Source organism: Wolffia australiana, chromosome 5 (assembly GCF_029677425.1).
Source record: "Wolffia australiana isolate 7733 chromosome 5, ASM2967742v1".
Lineage (NCBI taxonomy): Eukaryota > Viridiplantae > Streptophyta > Magnoliopsida > Alismatales > Araceae > Wolffia > Wolffia australiana.
This window is the reverse complement of record NC_135839.1, coordinates 20,784,918-20,808,947: the sequence shown is the minus strand read 5'-3', so window position 1 is coordinate 20,808,947 and position 24,030 is coordinate 20,784,918. Positions and strand designations below refer to the sequence as shown.

The following is a 24,030-nucleotide window of genomic DNA, read 5'->3' as shown; positions in this document are numbered from 1 at the left end:
GATGATAGAAAAAAACTTCCAATATTACTGAAAGAATGTGAAGATGGGCAACATCGTGTGAAACCAAGTACATAAAGGAAAAATCGATGAAAAACTATCCACATGTATTTTAGTTTATACGTGAACGAGCTCTATATTAATTTGTTTTCTATGTTTCCGTTCGTAGTAACCATGCGTTGGATATTTCTTCCTTTTGTTCTCTCTCAGTCTATCTCCTCTCTCTCTCTCTCTCTCTCTTTAAAATACTAGTGTTTTCTTTCTGATCCTTCGCCGTTGGCATGCGAAAATCATTACAATTTTTTTTGAAACAGCGATCATGGATGGTCAAGTCCTTTATTCACGAACTGTAACGTTGAGACAAGATGGTGAAAGCAATAAAGGCGGGCAAATGTAAGCAGAAGTTGCTGGAAGCCACTGCAAAGGCTCCTCGAAACTTCAATTCCTTTCTTCGAAGATTCAAGTGCAGTTGAAATCAGGAGAAACCGAGAAGCCGCAAAAGTTGAGAAGCGCGATAACATCCTGCGGGATGATGACGCCTGTCCCGAAGAGGCTCCTGCGAGCGGCGTTACAGGCGCAACGGGGTCCATCAGCAGCGTATGCGTTCAGATTATCACAGCAGTTACTTATAGGGGCCACTTGACCGGCCCTTAAAGCGTCTACAGTCGAGGCACATACGTCAAGATTAGAGGGAAAAACTGGGCAACTTCCAATCGAAGGTGGGAGAGATGGAGGTGGAGGAGGTGGAGTGCGTTTCGGGGGTAACGGAGTTACAGGACGAGGGGGATTCTTTCTCTGAGATACCGCTGTCGCGAACAGCATGCTAACAAAGAGAAGGACGGCGATCGCATACAGTCTGTTGGCCATGGGATATAATTGTTTGGGCTCTTCTAATCTCGCTGCTTATTTCTTGCCTTGAACCCTATTTATAGAACTTTAGAGAGGAACGATTCCTGTAGATTTAACGAATCTTCGAGGTTTGTTTTGCTAAACGGCTTCATAGGCTTTCCTCGGGGAAGGATTGAATTGACGTTCACTTTTATGAGGCGGCGACCTTACGATCTCTATGCGTATGTGGTCTGTGGACAGTCGGAGGGTCGACATCGAAATGGTAAAGTCAACAACGCCATACATCGATCATACTAATGTAGAAATATTTCTCTATCACCACATTGATACCTATCATTGATATGCTTTTAAAATAAAAAATTTATGATGTGAGAACTGTGGGGTTTCTGAGAACAGAGTTATGATGGATATTGACTAGTGTTGCATACGAAAGATACCCTTCTTTTTATTTACTTAAGGGAGGGAAGGTGCGAGGAATAACAGTAGGAAAGGGGTTCTTTGCGTACCATCAGCAATAATAGACCTATCGGCCATAGGATCGGGCTGACCCCATGACCAGGACAAGTCAGGAAAAACCGACCGCCTGTTTATTATTTTGCCCAAACCTTTTAATATACTGAATGGCTGTTGATACAGGAGACACTTGCCTGATCTTTTGGCTGCGATTTGTCGCAATAACTACACAGCTTGAATTGTCGTGATCATGTGACTGATAGGTATCAAGCTCTGAATATTCCATTTTATGACAACATATACCATTCAGCACCAGAGTATCATAACAAATATATCTATTAGCTTTGATTTTGAGGGCCGTTCACTGTGGCCAACAGACATGTAACTTTCGTTCACTTTTGTAGTTTCATTATGTACTGGTTGATGATGCCAATTGAGTCCATTTGATGATCGCCCTTCTGTGATGCGAACTCGACGCTCAAAAGTAACGGGCAGATGGAGGAACAAGTAGCAGGAGTTGAAGGCCAGCAATGAACATCGGACCAATGCAGAGTTCGGCTGGCGGTGTGGGAGATTATCTTGGGTTAGTCTCGTAAGACCGGAAGGAAGAACAAGGTTATCGGGACAAATCCTGTTAATTACGGTAGATTGATTGGAGTGAAATATATTGTAGTTATGGTTAATCAATCCTGGCTGCGGTTGAATTGATGTCAGTTTTTATATACGACTCTTTTTATATTGTATACTAACGTGGTATACAACCTAGCCACATAGAATTCTTTACCCCTTATTTAATGCACTTGCCTAGAGAAACACGAACCAGTTTGTGTCATGGATGACCTAAAGTTCGACCGATCTGTTGTAGCATCGTGTTGCTCTTTTCAGACACAGGAACTGGACCCAATTTAAAACAAATTTCCAATCGCGATTCCGCATCTGAACTGAAGAAGCTTAAAAGGGCAACGCATGGATCGTATAGGCCTAAGGCCATTACTGGATCTCAATAATTTATATCGTTACGTTGCCAGGGACTTGAGGTATCCAGAAAAATACCAGACGGGAATCCTATGCCAAATAAAATATGATGTTTTCATCTACAAGAAAAGTGCAAGGCCAAAGCAAAGAACTTACTCTTTAGTTTAAGCGGATTGATTGTCATAATAATCACATATCTTTTATGGTTCCAAGTTTTCCTAAAATTGAGAGCTATTTCAACTCTTTCGGATGTTTGTAGTTACGGAGTGGTAGACTATTAAGTACTGATTGGTGCCGTTTCATCTCTGCAGGATGTACGTCATGAAGAGTTGCGGTATTAAGGAGACTCTGCATTTAGACAAGATCACCGGCAGGCTGAAGAAGTTGAGCTATGGAATTTTTGCCAAAAGCATCGCAGTCTGGTGATTGTGGCACAGAAAGTAAGGACCGGGGTTTCCAACCGAATGAACACCAGTCAGCTTGATGAGCTTATGCCGAAGATTGTTTCTGCAACGTCTAAAATTCAAAACTATGCAGTTCAGGACTGTCAATTCTGCACCAAAAACACACCATCATTGTTTTCTGATACCACTCATGAAATACATAGTCACTTTAACGAGAGATCTGGGATGCCAGCGCCTTTCATAACGACTGTTTATTTCAGTAGATCAAAATATTCATAAAAATGGGTTTCGCTAGCGTATTTCTCTCTTTTTCTAATTTGGAATATCCTCTATTCATATTTTAGTGAACCTCTAGGCCCTATCTTATCACACTTATATAGCGTCACAAAGTTTCTCTTTTTAAGTATTAATTCCAATCAACCTTGATACTCTCTCTACGACCTAGACCTAGCTCATCACAAATACGACTAATAAATTCAAACGTTACAAATACTAGAGGAATAATCTCTTTTTTAGATAAAACTCGTTTATTTCTGAATTGAACTTTTATAGTACTGGATTAACAATCCTGGTTTGGCAACCAACCTACTTGGTTTTATAATCCATCTGGAAAGAGCACTTGGGATCTAAAAACAGTATCCCATCTAAGTTGAAGATCCTATCTATACTCTTAAACTCTTGTCCCACAAAAATACCTGACGATATCTGCAATTGGCATGCCCTGAACTCATCCCTTTGAGTCTTCCCCACAAGCACCTTTAATTGAAACACGTATCTGAACACCCTACAACTCTAATCCTCCTATGAGACTCTCCTAAGTAAGTTATGCAAATCTCAGTGCTTCATCCTGAAAATATTAGGGCAGTATTTCATGGATACAACTCTCCAAGGTTTTTCCTTCGATGTTTCAAAGATCTGTTCCAAAAACATATTTTTATCAATTTCAACTAAAAAAATATCAGTACACTATTTTAAAATACAATAATTTCAAAAGTGTGAAAGGTTTAATTTCAGAATCTAAGAAATGATCTGAAAGATCACATTCAGTCTCACCAAAAATAACTTTTCCATTGCCACTTACACTGCAGATATTTCGGAGACCAAAATTGTAGAAACGACTTTCAAATTTTGGTGCTTTAAAATGATTTCTAGAATAAGTTTTACTTCAATAAAAAATCTTCTTGAAGAAACTTTGTATTCCAAAGGTGCATAAACTTATACATAAATTTAAAATTCACCAATGTCTAAGATTACAAAGAATCTTCAAAGCCAAAAATAAAACAGTACAAATAATATTTGAACCCTATCTTCAGGAATCTATAAAGGCATAAAAATTCCTTCTAGCGGAAAATCACACTAGCAATTAAAAAATTAACAAAAGAACCAGAAAGAGAGATAATGTACACTCATAAAAAAATTATAGATAAAGATTTTATAAACTTTAGGGATGTGAAATTTGCAGAGAAAGTTATTATTTGGTTTTGTCGAGAATTTGGGAAAGATATATAATTAGTAATTCAATGAAAAAAATTCAGAAATACTTGTTATTTAATACTTTAGACAGTATTATAGAGAGAAAGATTCAATTTTTAAATGTTATAAAAATTGACGGATAAACTTATTTTTCATCACTGCACACAATATTACTGGGAGAGGTTCAATTTATCGGTGCATAAAAAATTTCAGATAAACTTCTCATCTAGTACTCTAGAAAATTTTTCAGAGAGAATGAGCTTGATTGTGTAATAGAACTTACAATATACATTGAGGAGAATCCAGTCAGTATTTAGAAAGGATTATTAAATATAAAGGAAAGACAAAGAGATTGAAATATAAATAATAGGGCATTTTGAAGCTTTATTTGAAGTATTTAAAAAAGAAATTCTGACATTGAAGTTGATAGAAATATATTATAGACATATAGGTTCATCTACTTATCATTAAATCCTTTGGCAAGCTCACATAGGAGGTCAGGTTTATTTGAGGCCAAATTTATTTGAAAAAAAATAAAAATAAAAATAGAACTTAATTTTCATTTATTGATATTCATACTTAAACCTTCATATATCCTTTATGTTGTTGACATAAACATGGGGCCTATGCTTGTAGTCCTTCCAGTTGTGCCCTCTACTGCAAAGCATAAGAGTTTTTAATATACAATAAAAAAGAGTTCAATAAGCCAGGTTAGGCATGGACCAAGCTAAAATATAGCCCAATATGTGCAAGTACTGACTCATCCATGCTTAAAAGAATAGAAATGTGTAACCAACCACTGTAGTAGGTTGTGTTGATGTCAAAGAGTTGTGTTCGTTTGTGCCAATGGATTGATACATGTTTTCCAATGCCTGTTTTTAACAGCAGTAGAGTTAGAGACACAAAAAACACAATCTTCAAGGTTTTTTTCATGTTGCTTCAATATGTTGACTATGGTTTGATAACTTGCAAATTAACATGATTAATTAATGAATTTTATATTATATTTATGTGTTTTAATGACTATATTTCCATGTTATCATATTAAAATAAAGATAGATCATTTAACCTTTCATTTTATTATTAATTCTGATTTTTTATCATTTTTTATGGAATTTAACTTCATTTCAGTGAAGAAATATTTTTTACAGGGTTTTAAATACTTGGCTAAAGGTTGGTAAGTGTTTCCATGATTTTTCTGGAATTTTCCATATTTTTATATAATTTTTTGACCATTATATAGCCAAGAAATGATTTTTACATATTTAAATAACACATATATTATTTATTTGGCATTTATAATATATTTAAATATTTACTAAGGAGTATCCACGTCATTCGCCCGGGCGAATAAATGGATATATTTATTTAAATAAGAATAAAGAGAGAGAGAGAATGAGTGGTTATTATTATATAATAAATAGAGAGAAGAGAGAGAGAAGAATAGTCAACATAAGCGGCTATGATTTAAAATATATAAAAGAGAGAAGAGAGAGAGAAGAATAATCAACATAAGTGGCTATGATTTAAAATATTTAAAGAGAGAAGAGAGAGAAGAATAGCGGCTTATGATTTAAAATAAAAGAGAGAAGAATGGTCAAAGATTACGGCTAAGAGAATAAAAAATTATATATATATTTTTAAAAAAGACCTTTTGTCTTTTTCTTTTGGTTTTATTATTTCAGGGTACATGGAGAATTCCTAGCCGTTCAAATGACGAAATCACTTGCCAATGATTGCGGGCGGACGACGCGCACAACAACGTGTCAGGGCGTGATCCGAGAAAGCGGAAAACGAGAAATAATCATGCTAGCCAATCAAAACGCGCCATTTCCAAGCTTATTGGAGGAGAGATAAATAAATCCAACGGCTCAGATTTTTTCTCACTAAAACCTTGATATCTTGAGATCTACATGTCCGATTGGGCTGAAATTTTGAGGGTACGTTCGTCTTTTCCCCCTCTACAATCCAGACGGTTGGATCTTTAAATGGAGGTCTGGAAAAGGGCGAAAATCACTTTTTGGAGGCTCTCCCCAAGCAATTGGCCAGGAAGGACACAGGAGGCATTCTGGAAGTCGTCAGATCTGGATCTCTTTATCAAATTTGTAAGTTTCTGAATTGTATTTGATCATCTTCTAGAACGATTCGAAAACGCCTTGGCATGGGCGAAATGTACATGCCCTAGATTCATGTTTTGAATGCATCAGCACTTCTTTTGATTTGGATTCGAGATCTGACTTTTGATAATTAATTCTTAATCATTTTAGGACATTTCTGCTTCATTACATTTTTAATTTAGGGTCGAAATTGGGGCTTTCCCCAATTTCTTCACTTTCTCTCTAGGTTAATTTGATTTGTTTCTCTCTCTAGATTTCGGTTTTTATTATTTAGGAATTTAATTTAATATATAAAAACCCAAAATAAAATTTGAACTGAAAATTCATCCATTTTGAACTCCAATTCAAAAATCACTTTCTTGATTATTAAATTCCCAATTTTAATTCTGAAAATTATTATAAATTTTATTAAATTGGGAAATTAATAATTTATATTTTTATGAGATTAAAATAATAATAATATTCTTATCTGGAATTATCTGACCGAAATCAAAATTAAGTTTTACTTAATTTTGATTATTTTAAGAATATTATTTAATATTAATTGAATTAAATATTGCAAAATTCAAAATTACTTGACTCGATTCATAAAAATTGTTTGAAAATTCTGAATTGTTGCCTCCTTGCGGATCGACCCCTTGCTTGCTCTATATTCTTATTTAGTAATTAAGGGAATTATAAATTTATTGCATAAGTCTAAAAAGCGCAACGACCACGTAATTTTACGTGATTTTTCGGCTTATCAATTGGCGCCGTTGCCGGGGACGCACGGTTTGAATTTTTAAATTATTCTGTGTGGATTCATTACTCTTTATTTGTTATATTAAGTCTTGGATTGAGCTGAATTTTGCAATTATTTTGTGAATTTTGATGAAATAGTGAAATTGAAAAAAAAAATTTCATCATTGCATAATTAATTTTTCTTGTTCATCAAAACTGATTATTTTTTATATTGATGTGTTTAACATTGCATGTTCGGTAGGAGATCTTTAAAACCTCATCTCGTGAATCTTGAAACAGTTAGTAGAACTCCTAGTTTTGATTGTATTTTTGAAAGCTCCGAAGGTGAAAATCAGCATTTTTGTGACTTAATGGAGAATAATCAAAATTTTGGGGTTGAACAAGGTGTTAGAAGAATGAGGTTGAGAGAATTTTCTGACCCTATAGAGAGTGAAACCTACACTAAAATATCTGCTCCTTTACCAGAAAATGTTAATTTTAGAATTGACCCGAATGAGGAGCCTTATGAGTTTTTGGAAGAGTATAACCAGATTTGTTCTGCTTATAGTTATGCAGGTGTTCCTCAGGAAATTCTCAAACTAAGGTTATTTCAGTTTGCTTTGAAAGATAGGGCAAAAGATTGGTTTAAAGGGGTAGGTCAAGAATTTCAATCTTGGAGTGAAATGCAAACTTGCTTTTTAAAGAGATTCTTTTCTTATGGAAAGACATCTTCAATTAAGAAACATATAAGAGATTTTTGTCAAGGAACTGACACTCTAGGAGAAGCATGGGAGAGATTCATGTCACTCACTAGGAAGTGCCCACATCATGGCATACCATCTCATGAATTGGTTTAAATTTTTTATGGTGGATTGAATGATCAGGAAAGGCATCTAGTGGATATATCTAGTGGAGGAATGTTCCTTGATACCCATGCAGATGAATCCATGAAATTGATGGAAAAATTAGTAGAAGATTGGACATACCGTCAACGTTTTTCGTACACTAACCGAAGTGCAGGTCCCAAGCGTGGAGGAATCATTGACGTCAAGGCAGTTGAACCGGAGATTAGGATTGATAAGCTAGAAAGAGAAATGAGCAATATTGGTAAAACAGTTAAAGATATGAGCAATGATATTAAATCTTTTTTGCAGGAGTCTAAAGGAAAGGCGAATGCAAACGAGGGCAACAATTCCACTAACAACCCTTGTTGTTTTTGTTCTAGTGAAGAACATTCTGATGAGGCTTGTCATATGATTGAACAGGTTAATGTATTTGGGAGACAAGATGCAGGTCAAAACCAATGGAATGCACGACCTAATCACAATTGGAGCAAAGGAGGAAACAACAATTTCGCCTCAAAGCAATTCGCCCCGCAACCATATCAGCAAAATTTTCAAAATTTTTCTAAGCCATTTTACTCTCGTCCTAACAACAATGATGACAACACTAACTCTACTTTAATGGATTTTATCAGGGAAATGCAGGAAGAGAGAAAAAGCATGCATGAGGAAAGGAAGATGTTGATGCAAACTTTAGAAGAGCACAAGAAGGAAATTGAGATGCTCAAGCGAGGACAAGGGATTCAAGCACAACAACCTGCTCTCAGGATGAAAGGTAAATCAGAAGAAATCCTTCTAAGAGAAGGACATCCAGGTCAACTCCCTACCCAACCTAATATAAATCCTAGAAATATCATGTTGTGTGTAGATAGAAATTTAGAATCATCATGTTGTGTGTCTTCCGAAATTTTAAATGAATCTTGCATTGGTGAAAATAATAATGTTGCATCATGTCATGATTTTACAAATAATATTTTACATAGCTTTGAAGAAGATATGATTAATGATGAACATGTGAGTGTGATTTCAAAATTACGAAGTGGGAAGGTTTTGTTAGATACTCATAAAAAAAATGTAGGATTGTCGGAGCATCAAGATAAAGAAAATGGAGAGATGGAAAATGATCAACAAGATAAGGGTGGCCAGGATGAGGAAAGGCATCCACGAATGGCAGACCCTAATCCAATTGATTATAGACCACCCATTCCATTTCCTAGTGCTTTAAATATATCCAAGCAAAAACCTGAAAATTCTCATTTGCTTGAAATATTTAAAAATGCAACCATCACTATTCCACTGACTGAGGCAATACAAAATATTCCTTCTTATGCAAAATATGTGAAGGAACTATGTACACCTTCTAGAAAGCAAAAAGGGTACAACTTTCTGAAAATATCAGTTCAATTTTATTGAATGATATTCCTAGGAAAAGAAGAGATCCGGTGCTCCTCTCATTAAATGTGAAATAGGAGGCATGGTTTTAGTAAATCACTTCTTGATTCAGGAGCTAGTGTAAACATAATGCCTAAAGCTTTGTATGATAAATTTAAATTTGGTGAGCTTGAACCTATTTTTCTTGAATTACAATTAGCCGATGGTTCAATTAGGCAACCTTATGGAAAATTAGAAGATGTCATAGTAAAAGTGGAGAATTGTAAATTTCCTGTTGATTTCATAGTTGCAGATATGAAAATAACAGGAAATTTGAGCCATGCCCCTATCATTTTAGGTCGACCATTCCTAGCTACGGCGAAAACCACAACGGATTGGGATAAGGGTACAGTGGAACTTAAAGTAGGAGATGAAAAAATTGAACTATCTATCTCCAAATTAATGAAATACCCTAAAGACACAAGTGAAGATGTTTGCTTTCTAGGGTTGGTAGAAGAAGATGATTTTGATTTTGATCCATGCTCTTATGATTTATTTTCTTGTGAATCTAATGAATGTTTGAATGAAAAATCTTCCATACCAACAAATATTTCTTTGCATTCTGAAATTGAACTTAAGCCTTTACCATCATCTCTGAAATATGCTTATTTAGGACCATGCAAGTCTTTTCCTGTAATCATATCATCATTGTTATCATCTGAACAAGAATTAGAGCTTTTGAATGTCTTATGTACTTATAAATCTGCTATAGGATGGACAATTGATGACATTAAAGGCATCAGTCCAAATATTTGTGAGCACAGAATTTTTCTAGAAGAAAATTCTAGGGCAACAAGGCAACCCCAAAGGCGACTTAACCCACACATGTTGGAGGTTGTTAAAAAGGAAATTATGAAATGGCTAAAAGCTGATTTTATTTATGCCATTTCAGATAGCCCATGGGTAAGTCCTATTCATGTAGTACCTAAGAAAACAGGAATAACAGTGACTAAAGATGAAAATGGTAATGAGGTACAAACTCGAGTAGCTTCTAGTTGGAGAGTATGCATTGATTATAGGAAGCTTAATTCTGTGACTAAGAAAGATCATTATCCATTACCATTTATTGATCAGATTCTTGAAAGACTTTCAGGTCAAAATTTTTATTGTTTTTTAGATGGATATTCAGGTTATAATCAAACTGAAATTAACAAAAGTGATCAAGAGAAAACAACATTTACATGTCCAGTAGGTACTTTTGCATTTAAAAGAATGCCTTTTGGGTTATGTAATGCTCCAGCTACTTTTCAAAGGTGTATGACTGCCATGTTTTCTGAATTAGTAGGGGATTGCTTGGAAATTTTTATGGATGATTTTTCAGTGTTTGGTTCCTCATTCGATATTTGTCTATCTAATTTAACTAAGGTTTTGCAGATATGTGTACAGAACAATCTGGTTCTAAGTTGGGAGAAATCCCACTTTATGGTGGAGGAGGGAATTGTCCTAGGCCACCATATCAGCAAGGATGGGCTAAGGGTGGACAGGGCCAAAGTCGAGGTTATCAAGAACCTCCCCCTGCCCACAACCCTAGAACAACTTAGGGGATTTCTAGGGCATGCTGGCTTCTACAGAAGATTTATAAAAGATTTTGCTAAAATTTCTAAACCCTTAACTAATTTACTTTCTAAAGATACACTATTTGTTTTTGATGAAAATGCTAAAGCATCCTTTTTGCAGATTAAAGAAGCTCTAATTCAAGCACCTATTTTGCAAGCTCCAGATTGGGGTAAGCCTTTTGAAATTATGTGTGATGCTTCTGACAATGCAGTGGGAGCAATTTTAGGACAAAGAGTGGATAAGAAGCCAGTTGCCATCTACTATGCAAGCAAGACTCTAGGAGGAGCACAAGTAAATTACTCAACTACTGAAAAAGAATTGCTTGCTATTATTTTTGCCCTAGAAAAATTTCGTTCTTATCTTTTAGGTAGTAAAATAATTGTGTTTTCAGATCATGCAGCTTTAAAGTTTTACTGAATAAAAAAGAAACCAAACCTAGATTAATTCGTGGATTTTACTTTGCAAGAATTTGATTTGGAAATAAAAGATAAACGAGGATAGATAATACTGTTGCAGATCATCTTTCTAGATTATCTACAGAATTATCTATTCCTATTCATGATGGTTTTCAGCGAATATATTTTAAAAATTCAAAGTAAAAGGCTTCCATGGTACGCTCATATTGTGAATTTTCTTGTCACAGGATTAATACCTAATGATTGGGATATGAATGATAGAAAGAAATTTTATAAAGATATTAATTACTATTATTATGATGAACCTGAGATTTTTAAATTAGGTGTTGATCATGTGTTTAGAAGGTGTGTACCGGAGGAAGAACAATGGAGCATTTTAGATGCTTGCCATTCTTCTTTATGTGCTGGACATTATGCTCCTAAATTGACTGCATTTAAAGTTTTAAACTGTGGATTTTTCTGGCCAACTCTATTTTCTGATGCTTTTAAGTTTTGCTCTAGTTGTTTAAAATTTCAAGCAGCGCTGAATATCAAAAAGAATGATAGAATGCCACTACAGCCTATCATTGAAGTAGAAATATTTGACCTATGGGGGATTGATTTTATGGGACCATTTCCTAATTCAGATGGGCATGAGTACATCTTAATGGGAGTGGATTATCTTTCCAGATGGGTTGAGGCAATCCCCACTAGGTCAAATGACCATAAAGTAGTGCTTAAATTCATTCAACAACATATATTTTGCAGGTTTGGTTGTCCTAGAGCAATCATAAGTGATGGAGGAAGCCATTTTAATAATTCTCAATTCAGGACCATGCTTAAAAAATATGGGGTTCAACATAGAATCACTACCCCATATCATCCACAAGCAAATGGTCAAATTGAGAATTCAAATAGGGAGATTAAAAAGATTATAAAGAAGATCATTAGGCCTGATGGAAAAGATTGGTCTAGCAGATTATATGATGCTCTATGGGCTTATAGAACTGCTTACAAAAAACCTTTAGGGATGTCTCCTTACAGGGTTGTTTTTGGTAAAGCATGTCATCTTCCGGTTGAAATAGAACATAGAGCTTATTGGGCTATTAAGAAACTTAATCTCTCTTTAGATGCAGCGGGAAAACAGCGTTTATTGCAGATGCATGAACTCCAGGAGCTAAGGAACGAAGCTACGAAAATTCAAGAATCTATAAAGCCAGGATGAAGCACTTCCACGACAAGAATATTAACCGTAAGCATTTTCAGAAACAACAAAAGGTTTGGCTTTATAATTCAAGGTTGAAAATTTTTCCAGGAAAATTAAAATCAAGATGGGATGGGCCATTTACAATTTCTGACATATATGATAATGGAGCTGTTTTGATTTTTGATCCTAAGAAAGGGAAGGAGTTCACAGTTAATGGTATGCGACTTAAGCCATATGTGGAAGCAGAAGATATATCGCAACCTACGGCAACAATAACGCTAAATCCGATCGAAACCACCATACAGGAAGCATAAATCTAGGATTTTGATTTCACTACTTTTCTCTTTTTATTATTGAATTTTGATTTTGCAAATAAAGGGGAATCAACCTAATTCCCTAGCTCGTAATTTTTCTTTGATTTTGTTTTTAGTTTATAGCTTTTCCAGAATAAAGAAGATGATCAAGTACAATTCAGAAACAACACGAGATGTCGACTCATCATTAGTAAGTCCTTCAAAGATCACGCCAAGCAGGTTTGCAATTCTGAACTTCTGAATTTCAATTTTGATCTTTTTCCCATGCATTGAGGACATTGCATAATTTAGTGGGGGGGAGAGAACATTTCATGTGTTTACATTGCATAATGCAAACCTTTACTTTTCTTTATGTCATATAAATTCCATGTATAAATGAAACCCACCTTTAGGAGATATTCTTCATCCATGAATTCGAATTACATGTGTAGGGAAGTTTGGCTTTATATAGCGGATCATGATCATGCAAAGATGGGACAAACTTTGATTTTGGATGATATGAGAGTTGATTTCCAAATGGCTAGGTTATCTAGTGGGTGTGTAGGGGATAGGAAAATCAAAGGATTGAAGCACTATGGTTCAATATGCTAGAGAGTTGAGTGAATTGAGGACCCCCATCGCGCCACCAATCAATGAGCCGATCCTACTTGATTGTTTTCATTCTTCCATTGAGTCAATCTTACTGTAGGCTAGAAGATAGGCATTTCTCCAAGTCCTTAAGCACAGAACTCCCTTTTCTTGATCTACCTTATGCCATTTGCCATACCATTCTACTTATCATGTTATCCACATTATCATCTATTTATTCAACCATGAGCCAATTTTTCCTATCCACTTGTTGAATTTTTTTTTTTCTAACCTAACAGCCTTTCATGGATGGTAGCCATCTCCCAAGCCACTCTATCTCTCTTTCCATGGGATCACTTTTATCCCACCTCTATCTCCAATTCTGTCTAAATTTCACTCTTTATGTGGATGACACACACCAGCCACATTTTTATACCCATGTTATTGGCCAATAGCTTAGGCCATAAAGAACGAGTGTACCTCAACTGGATGTTTAATATTTGGAAACTTGCAAGACAAAGGTGATTATGTGGTAATGAGGCAGATTCTAAAAGGAAAATGAAAGAGTTTGAGTTTGGGAATTAACTGCAAGGTTGGTGGGTGATAACACCCTAAATTCGGTCTTTATTTCATGCTATTAGCACAATTTTATGCATTTAAAGAGCTTAGACTGGGGTTGTTATCATATATTTACATAAATTTAATGTTTCCAAGTGATTTCTGATTTTTCCCTAATTTTCTGTAAATTTTATGAATTTCTGGGATTTATTTGAGCTTGAAATAATTATTTTTAAATGAAAATGGCAGGTTTAAAATTTAATATCGAGCTTAATTATTATGGGGATGAAATACTAAATTTTCTAGAATTTCATGGAATTTTCCAGAATTTATTTAGGATTTAATTGGAATTTTCAGATTTATTTAAGTGAGAAATGAATTTTTAAAGAGGAAAAGGGTATATTTATAATGAGAAAATGAGTTTTAAAGCAATTTCTACTCTTCTAGGGGCTTTTCGTAAATTTCAGTTGCAATTATGCCCTCAAAAACAGCTCTCGGTCGTGTATGCAGGCGTAAATTTATTATTTTAACAGTTACAGGGTTTTATTGCAATTATTTACTATTGTTTAATGGTTTTTATGATAAATCAGAGGAGAGAGAATGCACAAGGGGCATATACACAATTATTTTTGGGCGGCATTCAGCAGAAATTCCAAACTTTCTAAAGGGCTTTTCCGCAAAAAGGAGAATTCAAAATGCGCCCGCCAATGAGAGGACGACACGTCATGGCGTGTTAAAAAAAGAAATGAATAAATAAATGAATTTAAATCCAATGGCTTAAATTGGTTTCAAATTCATTTATTAATAACTTTTGATCCTGAAGTCCGATTGAGATGATTTTTTATGGATTTTCTCGTCTTCATCCCCTCTTTCTATCTGTAAATTTGGATTATTCAGATAAATCCTACATTGATAGATAAAAATTAATTACTAAACAGAGGTAAAATGGTAATTTGACCATGTAACCTAAGTATAAAAGATAAATTTCGAGAGGGGGAGCTCATTCTTGATGGTGCTCTATCACAGCTGAAAGACAGCGAGGAGCTCCAGCTTGGATCAACCTATTTGGTGCTTTTTCCTTCTTTGTATTTAAACTTTTGGTGTATTTTGGATGTTGTTAGTTGAATTTCTTAATCTTTCTTCTTGATCCCTGTCTGAACTTCTAAATCGCTTGGCTTAAGCGGAATGTACAAGCCTTGATTAGGATTTAGAGGAGAAATTGAGAGATTTCCCAGCTTTTCCAAGTGCATATAAAAGAAAACTATAAAAAAACTTATAAAAGGGTTAACATTCTAGGATATTAAAATTTCCATTTCATTATCCAATAGAGTAGTTATTACTGAATTGTAAAACCTAAAGAACCAACCAAAACACTTCTAAATTTTCTTATTAATCTCTCTAATTGAATTCTTTGATCCTTTCAATTGGATCAATTAATTCAACTTAGAGCCCCTTATTTCATCTACTCCTCTCATCTCTTCTACCCCCTTTCCAAATTACTCATCTAATTAGGGTGATTTAATCTCTGTTGAAGATTAAATTAACACCAATTAGGTTCAAATTATTCAAGAAGAACATCAATTGGATTCCTTACTAGCTTCCTTTGGACGACACTAGTACTTATCACTACACATCTTAAGTAGAGTTTTTATAAATTTTATTGTATAAGCTAAAATTGACAACGACAAGGGTTTAAAATTGCATAAAATTTACCCCTATTTTTGGCTTATCAGTGGGCCATTAGCTATTTGAATAGTAACCTATTAGTATATGAGCCACTTTTATTTTGTGTTAATGATGCATGAAGGTGGAATGGCTGGATAAGTGGGTACCTGTCGCCCAAGAGTTGTATAGGTCACTTATCATGTATTATCCCACTTTATAATGGATTACTAAGGATATCTAAACCCAACCACATTGCTGTAGAAACCACCACTTGGGCCTTTGCAATCAACCATGTGACATGCACCTTCATTGTATTACTGATGCAAAAGAAGGCTTGATGACAAAATCATGGTCGTGATATGACATAATGACTTCTGTTGAAGCATGTTTTGAACATATTTTGGGGGCCTGATCCCTAATCCTTCCGTATTTCATTTGTTTTACCTTATGCAATTATATCCACTGGTTTTCCATTTGTAAGCTGTGATAATACTCATCAATCCTGGAATGGAATAGTAGTGTACTATCCCTAAGAGTGAGTGTGAGATTATAAAAAAACCCTCTCTCCAGTGATGACTCATGAGAGTGGTCTACTATAGACTTCTTCAACCAAAATGCATAAGAATGGTGATAGAATATCACCTTGATGTGGACCTTGCTTTGCTGCAAAGAATCAAATGAAGTTTCCATTAACTAATAGGAATATATGATTATTTTGGATATAAATGTATAGAATATTGATGAACTCGTAAAACCAAAGCATCTCAACACCTGGATAATGAAAGTTGAATCAAGTTAGTCAAATGACTTCTCCATGTCTATTTAAATTATGACATTTGAGCTATGCAATAGTTGAGGGATTGGGTCAGTCCATAACTCAAGGGATAATTTTGTGGATCTAACATCTCTTGAAAAAAGTACTCGTTCAAGATAGATAAATCTATTTAGAAATATCTCAAGCATACATTTCAACATAGAATGAGTGAAAATTCTCAAGAGAAGGGGATAATCTTTTGTATGAGTGCTATGAACGTAAACATCCAAATTATATACAATACATTATCTTTGTACAACCAAGATATAAAGAAGTCTGTATAAGAACCACATGGTTTATTCTTAAGATGAGGTATAACAATGCTAGATCTCAATTGGAATCAATGAGGTTCCATGAGTGATCCATGTCTGGAAGGACTGTTACTAGTATATATAAAGTTTGTTAAGAAAGAAACAATGGTGACACGATTCAGACAAGAAGTTCATTGCATTTGACTACTTACACCACCCTCGGAGCTCACTTTTACTGCATAGCTCGATCATAACAATCAAATGTTGAAAGTCATTGTGAAACTCCATGTCATGAAAAAATATGGGTTTCCTTCCTTGGTTTCCTCTTAGTCTATGTGTTTCCTTAATATCTCCTCTGAAATAGTAGAGAATATTAACCAAACTAGGATGTGTTATAAAAGATTCCCCTTTAGAGTCTTGAATTCTACACAAATATCACCGAGAGTGTGTACCAATGACAGAAACATAATACATTGATGTTGAATCATACATTAAATGTGCTCAAATATCTCTAGTTTCTTCATCCTGATTAGCAAGAGGAGGTATAATTACATGAAAGGGTCTCCCAGCTCCCTATAAATCCAAATTAGACTCGAAATCATGGAATTCAATGTGGATGCCACCAAGGAATAACATGTTGAGGGATTATGTTTATTTTTTTCGCAAAACATGGTGTCAGGTACAACAAACCTCATGGTCATGTTCATAGGCTGTCCTGCCCTTGAAGCCGCCTAGTGGGGCTTAATATATGTTAATGTTTAGTGTTTACATGACTTTGTAGGTATGCAGTTAGCATAAATATCACAAATTACACATGAACCCAATCATCCATGCCCACTATAGAAAGATAAGGCATGAAACAATCGTATCTCAATAGGTAACTTAGCAAGCCACAGTTGTAGACGTAGGCTTGCATCTGCTAGAGGCATTGGTGCAAAAAGCGAGCAGCCATCATTATGCCCTTCATCAAATATCATCAAAATAACTCTATTGTGTAAAAGACATTTTTGTGGGTCATCATGGATTCTTGTCAACAATGGCCATCATCCTGAAGGCAGGTCCTATCAAGTGATAAAGATACAGAAACAATGCACATGTACTATATGGTTGGTGAGTGCGTCAGTCAGTCTACTCCCCTTATGTAGCAAGTGGAAGATATTGTAAGTCTCACCCTACAGCTAATGATGTCTTTCTAAACACTACATTTGCCATTGGGAGAAACAATTTATATGCATCATGTTAACTAAAAATTGTGCATCAGATTCTTTGATGATAGCATGAAGCTTTACTCTTCCCATAGAGATGAAATTAAAATGTTATGTTTGTAGGCAAGTCAGCAAAATCGGCCAACGAGGTTCATGCTAAACCTTTGTCAAATCATCATTGAACACGTGTCCCCACGCCCGAGCAAAATGTAATGGTCACAATTTAATCTAGTACGAGAAATGCCCGAAGGATGGGATTACTTTTCTGATATAGCCATTACAACAACTATATTATGTTTGTAATATCGCACGACTATAAAGAGTCGGCACCATTGTAACCAGCATTTCTTAAGGAGAAATGATATAATACAGTTACTCTCTCCTCTTCGCTGATGGAAATATATGTGGCCGACAAGCCAATCACGCATCCCACATCTTGTTCCATGTTCATTAATACAACATATTCATTGTAGTGCACGTGTGATGCTTATAATGAAGTCCATGAATACATGATCAGACTTAGTGAATTATGATGAGATCGTACTACGGAGATCACTAGTCTTTAAGCATGTGTTCTAAATATTTCTATTCAAAGAATACGCAAGAAGGACATCAAAGTATCCGGATAGAATAACACTATCTAGTCTCACACATATGATGAGTATGGCCGCTATCGCAGCCATTAGTGTGGAGACACTAAAGATAGATAGTGAGTGCTCTTTAGTGGAAAGAGTTCATTGAATTGATCCGTACGAATCCTTGAACAGTATTATACCGAACTATCAATCAGGTTGATTTATGTCACGATTGTGTAAGTGGTCCTTAGACTTGAGAGACCAAAGACGTCTTGTGGACGGACAGTTGTACGTAGACTATGACCTACGTGTCCCTAATCATGAGACTCTAAATAGTCTTCATTTGGGGGCATGAAGAAGTTCACGAAGATGACAGAGTGGTCAAGATGGGATTGTCCACCCTCGGTATAAGAGGTGATAGTGCAAGGACGATGACGTGATGAAGTCCTTGGCCAAGGTAGTAAAATAATAGAAGAAGAGTTCTCCAATGATTTTTGAAAGCATCAGTACTAACTCAGATGCCCAATTAGGGTTTGACAGTTGAACATACCCTAAATCATCCTAGGAGCGTCAAGTGGATGAGGGACTATACATACACAGTAACTGATGATGAACAAGTTCTATGAGTGAGTCGATACAGACTCCTTTTTATCTTCTAGAGCACGAGATGTTGCTTGGCACCCCACGTGTTGGAGATTCAACCTATCGATTAGGTTAAATCAATCTGACATTAATTAATCTATATGATGATATAGGTAATTAATTTAGAAGGCCAATAAAGGTTATTGGGCCACTAGAGTCGTTAACTAGACTGATACATGGGCCTAGAGGGTCACACACAAATGATCTTTTAGACGGTAGAAGATATACTTATGTTTTGGGGGTTTTATGAAAAATACCCACTTAGAATAAAAACGGAAAGGCCTTGAACAAAATTCACCTTGGAAAGAATTTTTCAGGGGCCTTCCCCTTCTTCTCCCTTCCCTCCACACCTCTTCTCCACTCCTGATGCGATCGGGATGACATAACGATGACGACGTAGCATGAACGGGGCCCATCAACGAGAAGGAGGAGATCCGACATGCCAAGGACCACGTGGATATTTCTAGAGGCTGCACACATGAGAAGCTCCATGCGACTCGTTCAAAGATCAATGGAATCACGGATGTAATCTATGCTGAGGTTATTCATTTCAATGTTTTATAGATGACGTGATGATTCCATTTAAGTCTTCCGTTGCAAAAAATTTTGATTTCTTCGTCCAAATCTAAAACCCAACATGGTCTTGGTTCAAAGAGTGGATACAACAATGCAAAAGTGTTCAGCATCATGGTCAAAGATGCAACTGTTTTTCCTAAGCTAGATAATTGGTCTCATTTCATATCAGCTCCTTTTTCGCTCACCTCTAGGATGAGTCTTGGGTGCATATTGAATTGATAGACACTTGGGGTCTGCCTATTACATTTAGATGGCCTTAATAGCGGGTGCTATAGAATTTCCACATATACACACACCCTCTGGGTTTTTCAAGTTGCGCTATGTTACTGATAACTTGCAAGTTAACTTTCAAAATTCATGCAAATTACATAAATCTATCTGTTCTGATGTTCATATTTTCATGTTATGATAATTAAATGGACCTAAATAGCTTAATTGCAAGTTATCATTTTTAACTTAATTCAGAAGATCAAATGAAAACAAAGCTTCTCTCTCCTCCGAAACAAGCGATTTGCTCATAACTTTCTCATCTGATCTCGAAACAAGCTGAAACAGGTCTCATTGGATTTGAAAGGGCGCAATCTATTGGAATCAACTCAAAAATTGCCCCAAACGGATCACTATAGCTCGTTTTAGAGGAATTTCAAGGTCGGAGGTGAGTTTTCATTCCCGATATTTATTTTCCGAAATTTAGATGCTACAGACATCAAAATACGATCAAATTTGGGCTTGAATTGATCATCTTGAGGAGGAGAACAGGAAGGTATCATTAGTTTTTTTAATTTTGTTATTTTTTATTATGTAATTAGTGGTTTCTTTCCATCGTTTTCGCCAAATTATTCAAAAGAAACCACCGCGGCCCGCAATCCCATGTGGGCCGCTGAGTCACTATCGCCCCCGAGCTGGCCGCCTGACGTGTCCAACACGCGGGGCAGCCAGCGGGACCATGCAGGCACCTCATCTGACATGTTTAACACGTCAGATATTGGTCGCTTGGATTCCCCCTCGCGTGGATTCATCTAGGCTGTAGGAAACGACAACCAGGATGGATCCAACGCTGGAAAAAAAACAAAAAACAAAAAAGTCAACAAAACCACAAAAAAATTAGAATTTTCGCTGTACCCTGCCACCATTACTGAGGGCATCATTTGTCCAGCAATCCAGACCGCCAAGGCGACACGTGTCGCGATAAGGACGGTCCGATCGATGGACCATCGATGGACCCTACGCTTCTTCAAATAAAATTACCGTTGGCAGTCAGCTTACCGCTGCCGCCCGCAATTTCTGACCGGTCCACGCCGCCAACGCCATTATTCTCTGACACATCTTTACCGCCCGCCATCTTTGACTGTTCCAAAACCTCTCAGCCACTCGATTCGTCGCCGGATCTTGCGATGAACGGTCAAGGATCGCCCACGTCAGCGAAGCCGTTTGGCCCAGTACAGGTGGACGCCACGTCTGCTAAGTCAGTCTGAGTCGACTACGTCGACTGGGATGACTCGGTACGTGGCAACCCGGCGGGTATTGGCCGAGTCGACCTGGTCGACTCGGGCGTCCAACGACGAGTCGATCCTATCAACTCTCATCCAGCCGACCCGGTCGAACCGGCCAAGACTGACCGGGGTGGTTCTCCGCTCTGTCGAACGCCTATGTGCGCGCTTCCTATGGTCTGGTCATTTCGAGGGGGAGCGACGTCACCATTGGGTTTCTTGGGAGAAAGTGTGTCGGCCGACGCTCGAAGGGGGTCTAGGGATCAGATGCCTCTCGGATGTCCAAGACATACTTCAAAAGAAACTGGTATGGCGTATGCGTACCACCCACTCCCCTTTGGGGAGTTTCATCTTAGCTAAATACAAAGAATGGGCCCGACGCGAGCTTGATATTCGGGGCACCAAGCGATGGCGGACATGGCAGCGCCACTGGCTTGAGATGAGTCACATGACCCGTTGGCACATTGGCCGAGGCGACATTAGTGCTTGGTATGACACCTGGCATGCTGATGCGACGCTCGCTTCTCATCCTCAGTTCGTACCACACCGTGTGCACCTCTCAGTGGCCCAGTTGCTTAGAAGCAACACACCACACCTATGGGAGCAGCACGGCCTTCCCTTGGCCACTTTATTCGAGGTCCAGACTACCCCTCTTGACCTTAGTCCTGATTGTGCCATTTGGACACTCACACCCCATGGAGCATACACGTGTCGATCCTCGTGGGAGCATTTCCGTGTGAAATCTCCCCCACAGCACTGGGGTCCGCGCATTTGGCATCCGGCGATCCATACACGTGTCTCCTTTTTCCTTTGGAGACTCCTTCACCGAGGCCTCCCGACTAACGATCGAGTGGCTCGGATAGGCTGTTCTCTTAGTTCGCGCTGCCACTACTGCCCCACTCTCCCGCACACAGAGACGATAGATCATCTTTTCTTCCATAGCGAGACGGCAGTGGATTGCTGGCGTCTCATCACCGACCGTCTTCGTCCTTTGACACCGTCTGAGTGTTTCGGCAAGTTTATCCTCTCGCCGACTCGCTCTGCACGGAGCCCCATCCTCCCCATCCCCATAGCTTATCTTCTATGGGAGATTTGGAAAGAGCGAAATTCGTCTCGTTTTGCAGGTACACCTATGCGAGCTGTGGACATCAGGCGTCGAGTTCAGTTGTGGCTTAGACGCATTCAGCCTCTCCTCACACCGCGAGACAGCCGATCACCACTTGCATGCGACCTCCTCCGCTCTATTGGCATCCCAGTGACCCCCCTCGCCACCCGCATCCAGTATCAAGTAGTTTATTGGCTCCCACCGCCAGTAGGCTTTCTCAAACTGAATGTGGATGGTGCGGCGAAAGGGAACCCAGGGCCAGCAAGGGGCGGAGGCGTCCTCCGCGATCACACAGGGAGCCTCTTTCTTGCCTTCTCTTCTTTTTATGGCGTACAAACTAATACAATAGCCGAGGCTATGGCGATACGTGATGGTCTCCTCCTCTGTGAGGAACGGAACCTTCATAATATCGTCGTGAAATCGGACTCAGATATTAGTTGATATGTTTCGTACAGACACATGCTCCCAGTGGTGACTACGTCGAGCGTGGAATGACATCATGTGGTGCTGCTCGCGTATCGCGTGCTTTCGTCATCAGCTGAGAGAGGAAAACCAGACCGCTGATGCCCTCGCCAACCATGCGGTACATGCTCGCACCCACTCCACTCTTTTCTATTCTTGGCAGGAGCTTCCGCCCATGGCCCAAGGATGTCATCGTCTCGATTGTCTTGGCTTGCCCTCCCTCCACACACGCCGCCTCCTCGCGACGCCAGGCCCGCGGGATTGGAGGATCACCTGGAGCGTTGGCGTACAAGGCGTGGACCGCACCCGCCTCGACTAGAGCGTCACTCCTCCCACTCCGAGCACACATGACGACGACGACGAAGAACCGCCCCGACTAGAGCGCCACCAAGCGCTACAATGACCTCGTTGAATCGCTCCGAAGAAACGACGACGAACACACTTCCTCGAGCGTCTGTGAGGTATCACTCATGTATCTTTTCTTTTCCCTAACTATGGGCATGGATGAGTGGGATCCGAGTGTAATTGGGATATATATACTCGATCCACGCCCACAAACATTGAAAAACACTACACTTTATAAATAAAAACCCCCTGGGTGGCATCCAGGGTACGGCTGGATCGGACTACGGGCACAACCCTAGGGTTGGACGTACCTGGCACTGTGATTTTTGCCAAAATTAAAAAAAAAAGCTTTTATTATGGTTTCATGATTTTTTTTTTATTTTAAAATATTTTTAACATGACATCTGGACCTTGGTGCATTGGAGAATTAATATTTTGCAGGCCATAAAATACTGTTTAGAAGTTGTTAAGGCATTTACTAATTTTTTTGGAATTTTCCATATTTTTTATAATTTTATGACCAGTGTTTAGCTAAGAAATATATTTTTTAGAGTTCATGCAATATATTTCACGATTTTTTGGTATTTTATAAGTTTTTTTAGGGATTTTAAATGTATGCCAGGTATGTATACAAGTTCGTTTATGGCCTGGCCAATGGTTGGTGCAGCCAATCATTCACCATAGGATAGTGTCAAGGACGGCAAGAAGATCCCCCTAGATCTGGATTGGTACTTGAGATTAGACATTTGTGGAGCAGAAGATGGGGCTATTTGATGTTACAAGACTATTGGAATGTCTTGAGATTAGACATTTGTGGAGAGGAAGATGGGACTATGTGATGTTACAAGACTATCAGAATGTATTGAGATTAGACATATGTGGAGCAGAAGATTGGGCTATGTGATGTTACAAGACTATTGGAATGTCTTGAGATTAGACATTTGTGGAGCGGAAGATGGGACTATGTGATGTTATAAGACTATTGGAATGTATTGAGATTAGACATATGTGGAGCAGAAGATGGGGATATGTGATGTTAAA

At 37.7% G+C, this 24,030-nt stretch overlaps 1 protein-coding gene and 1 pseudogene across 1 annotated transcript; both read right to left on the bottom strand.

Moving 5' to 3' along the window:
- Positions 1–456: 456 nt before the first annotated feature.
- Positions 457–864, bottom strand: LOC144703435 (uncharacterized). The gene has a single exon (XM_078575601.1). The coding sequence runs from the start codon at positions 862–864 to the stop codon at positions 457–459; it is 408 nt and encodes a 135-aa protein (XP_078431727.1).
- A 6,862-nt stretch (positions 865–7,726) lies between these two features.
- On the bottom strand, positions 7,727–7,823 carry LOC144703977 (small nucleolar RNA R71; annotated as a pseudogene).
- Positions 7,824–24,030: the final 16,207 nt, after the last annotated feature.

Excerpts from the sequence above, each read along its gene's own strand:
- LOC144703435 (XM_078575601.1), bottom strand. The coding sequence starts at position 864 with ATGGCCAACAGACTGTATGCGATCGCCGTCCTTCTCTTTGTTAGCATG.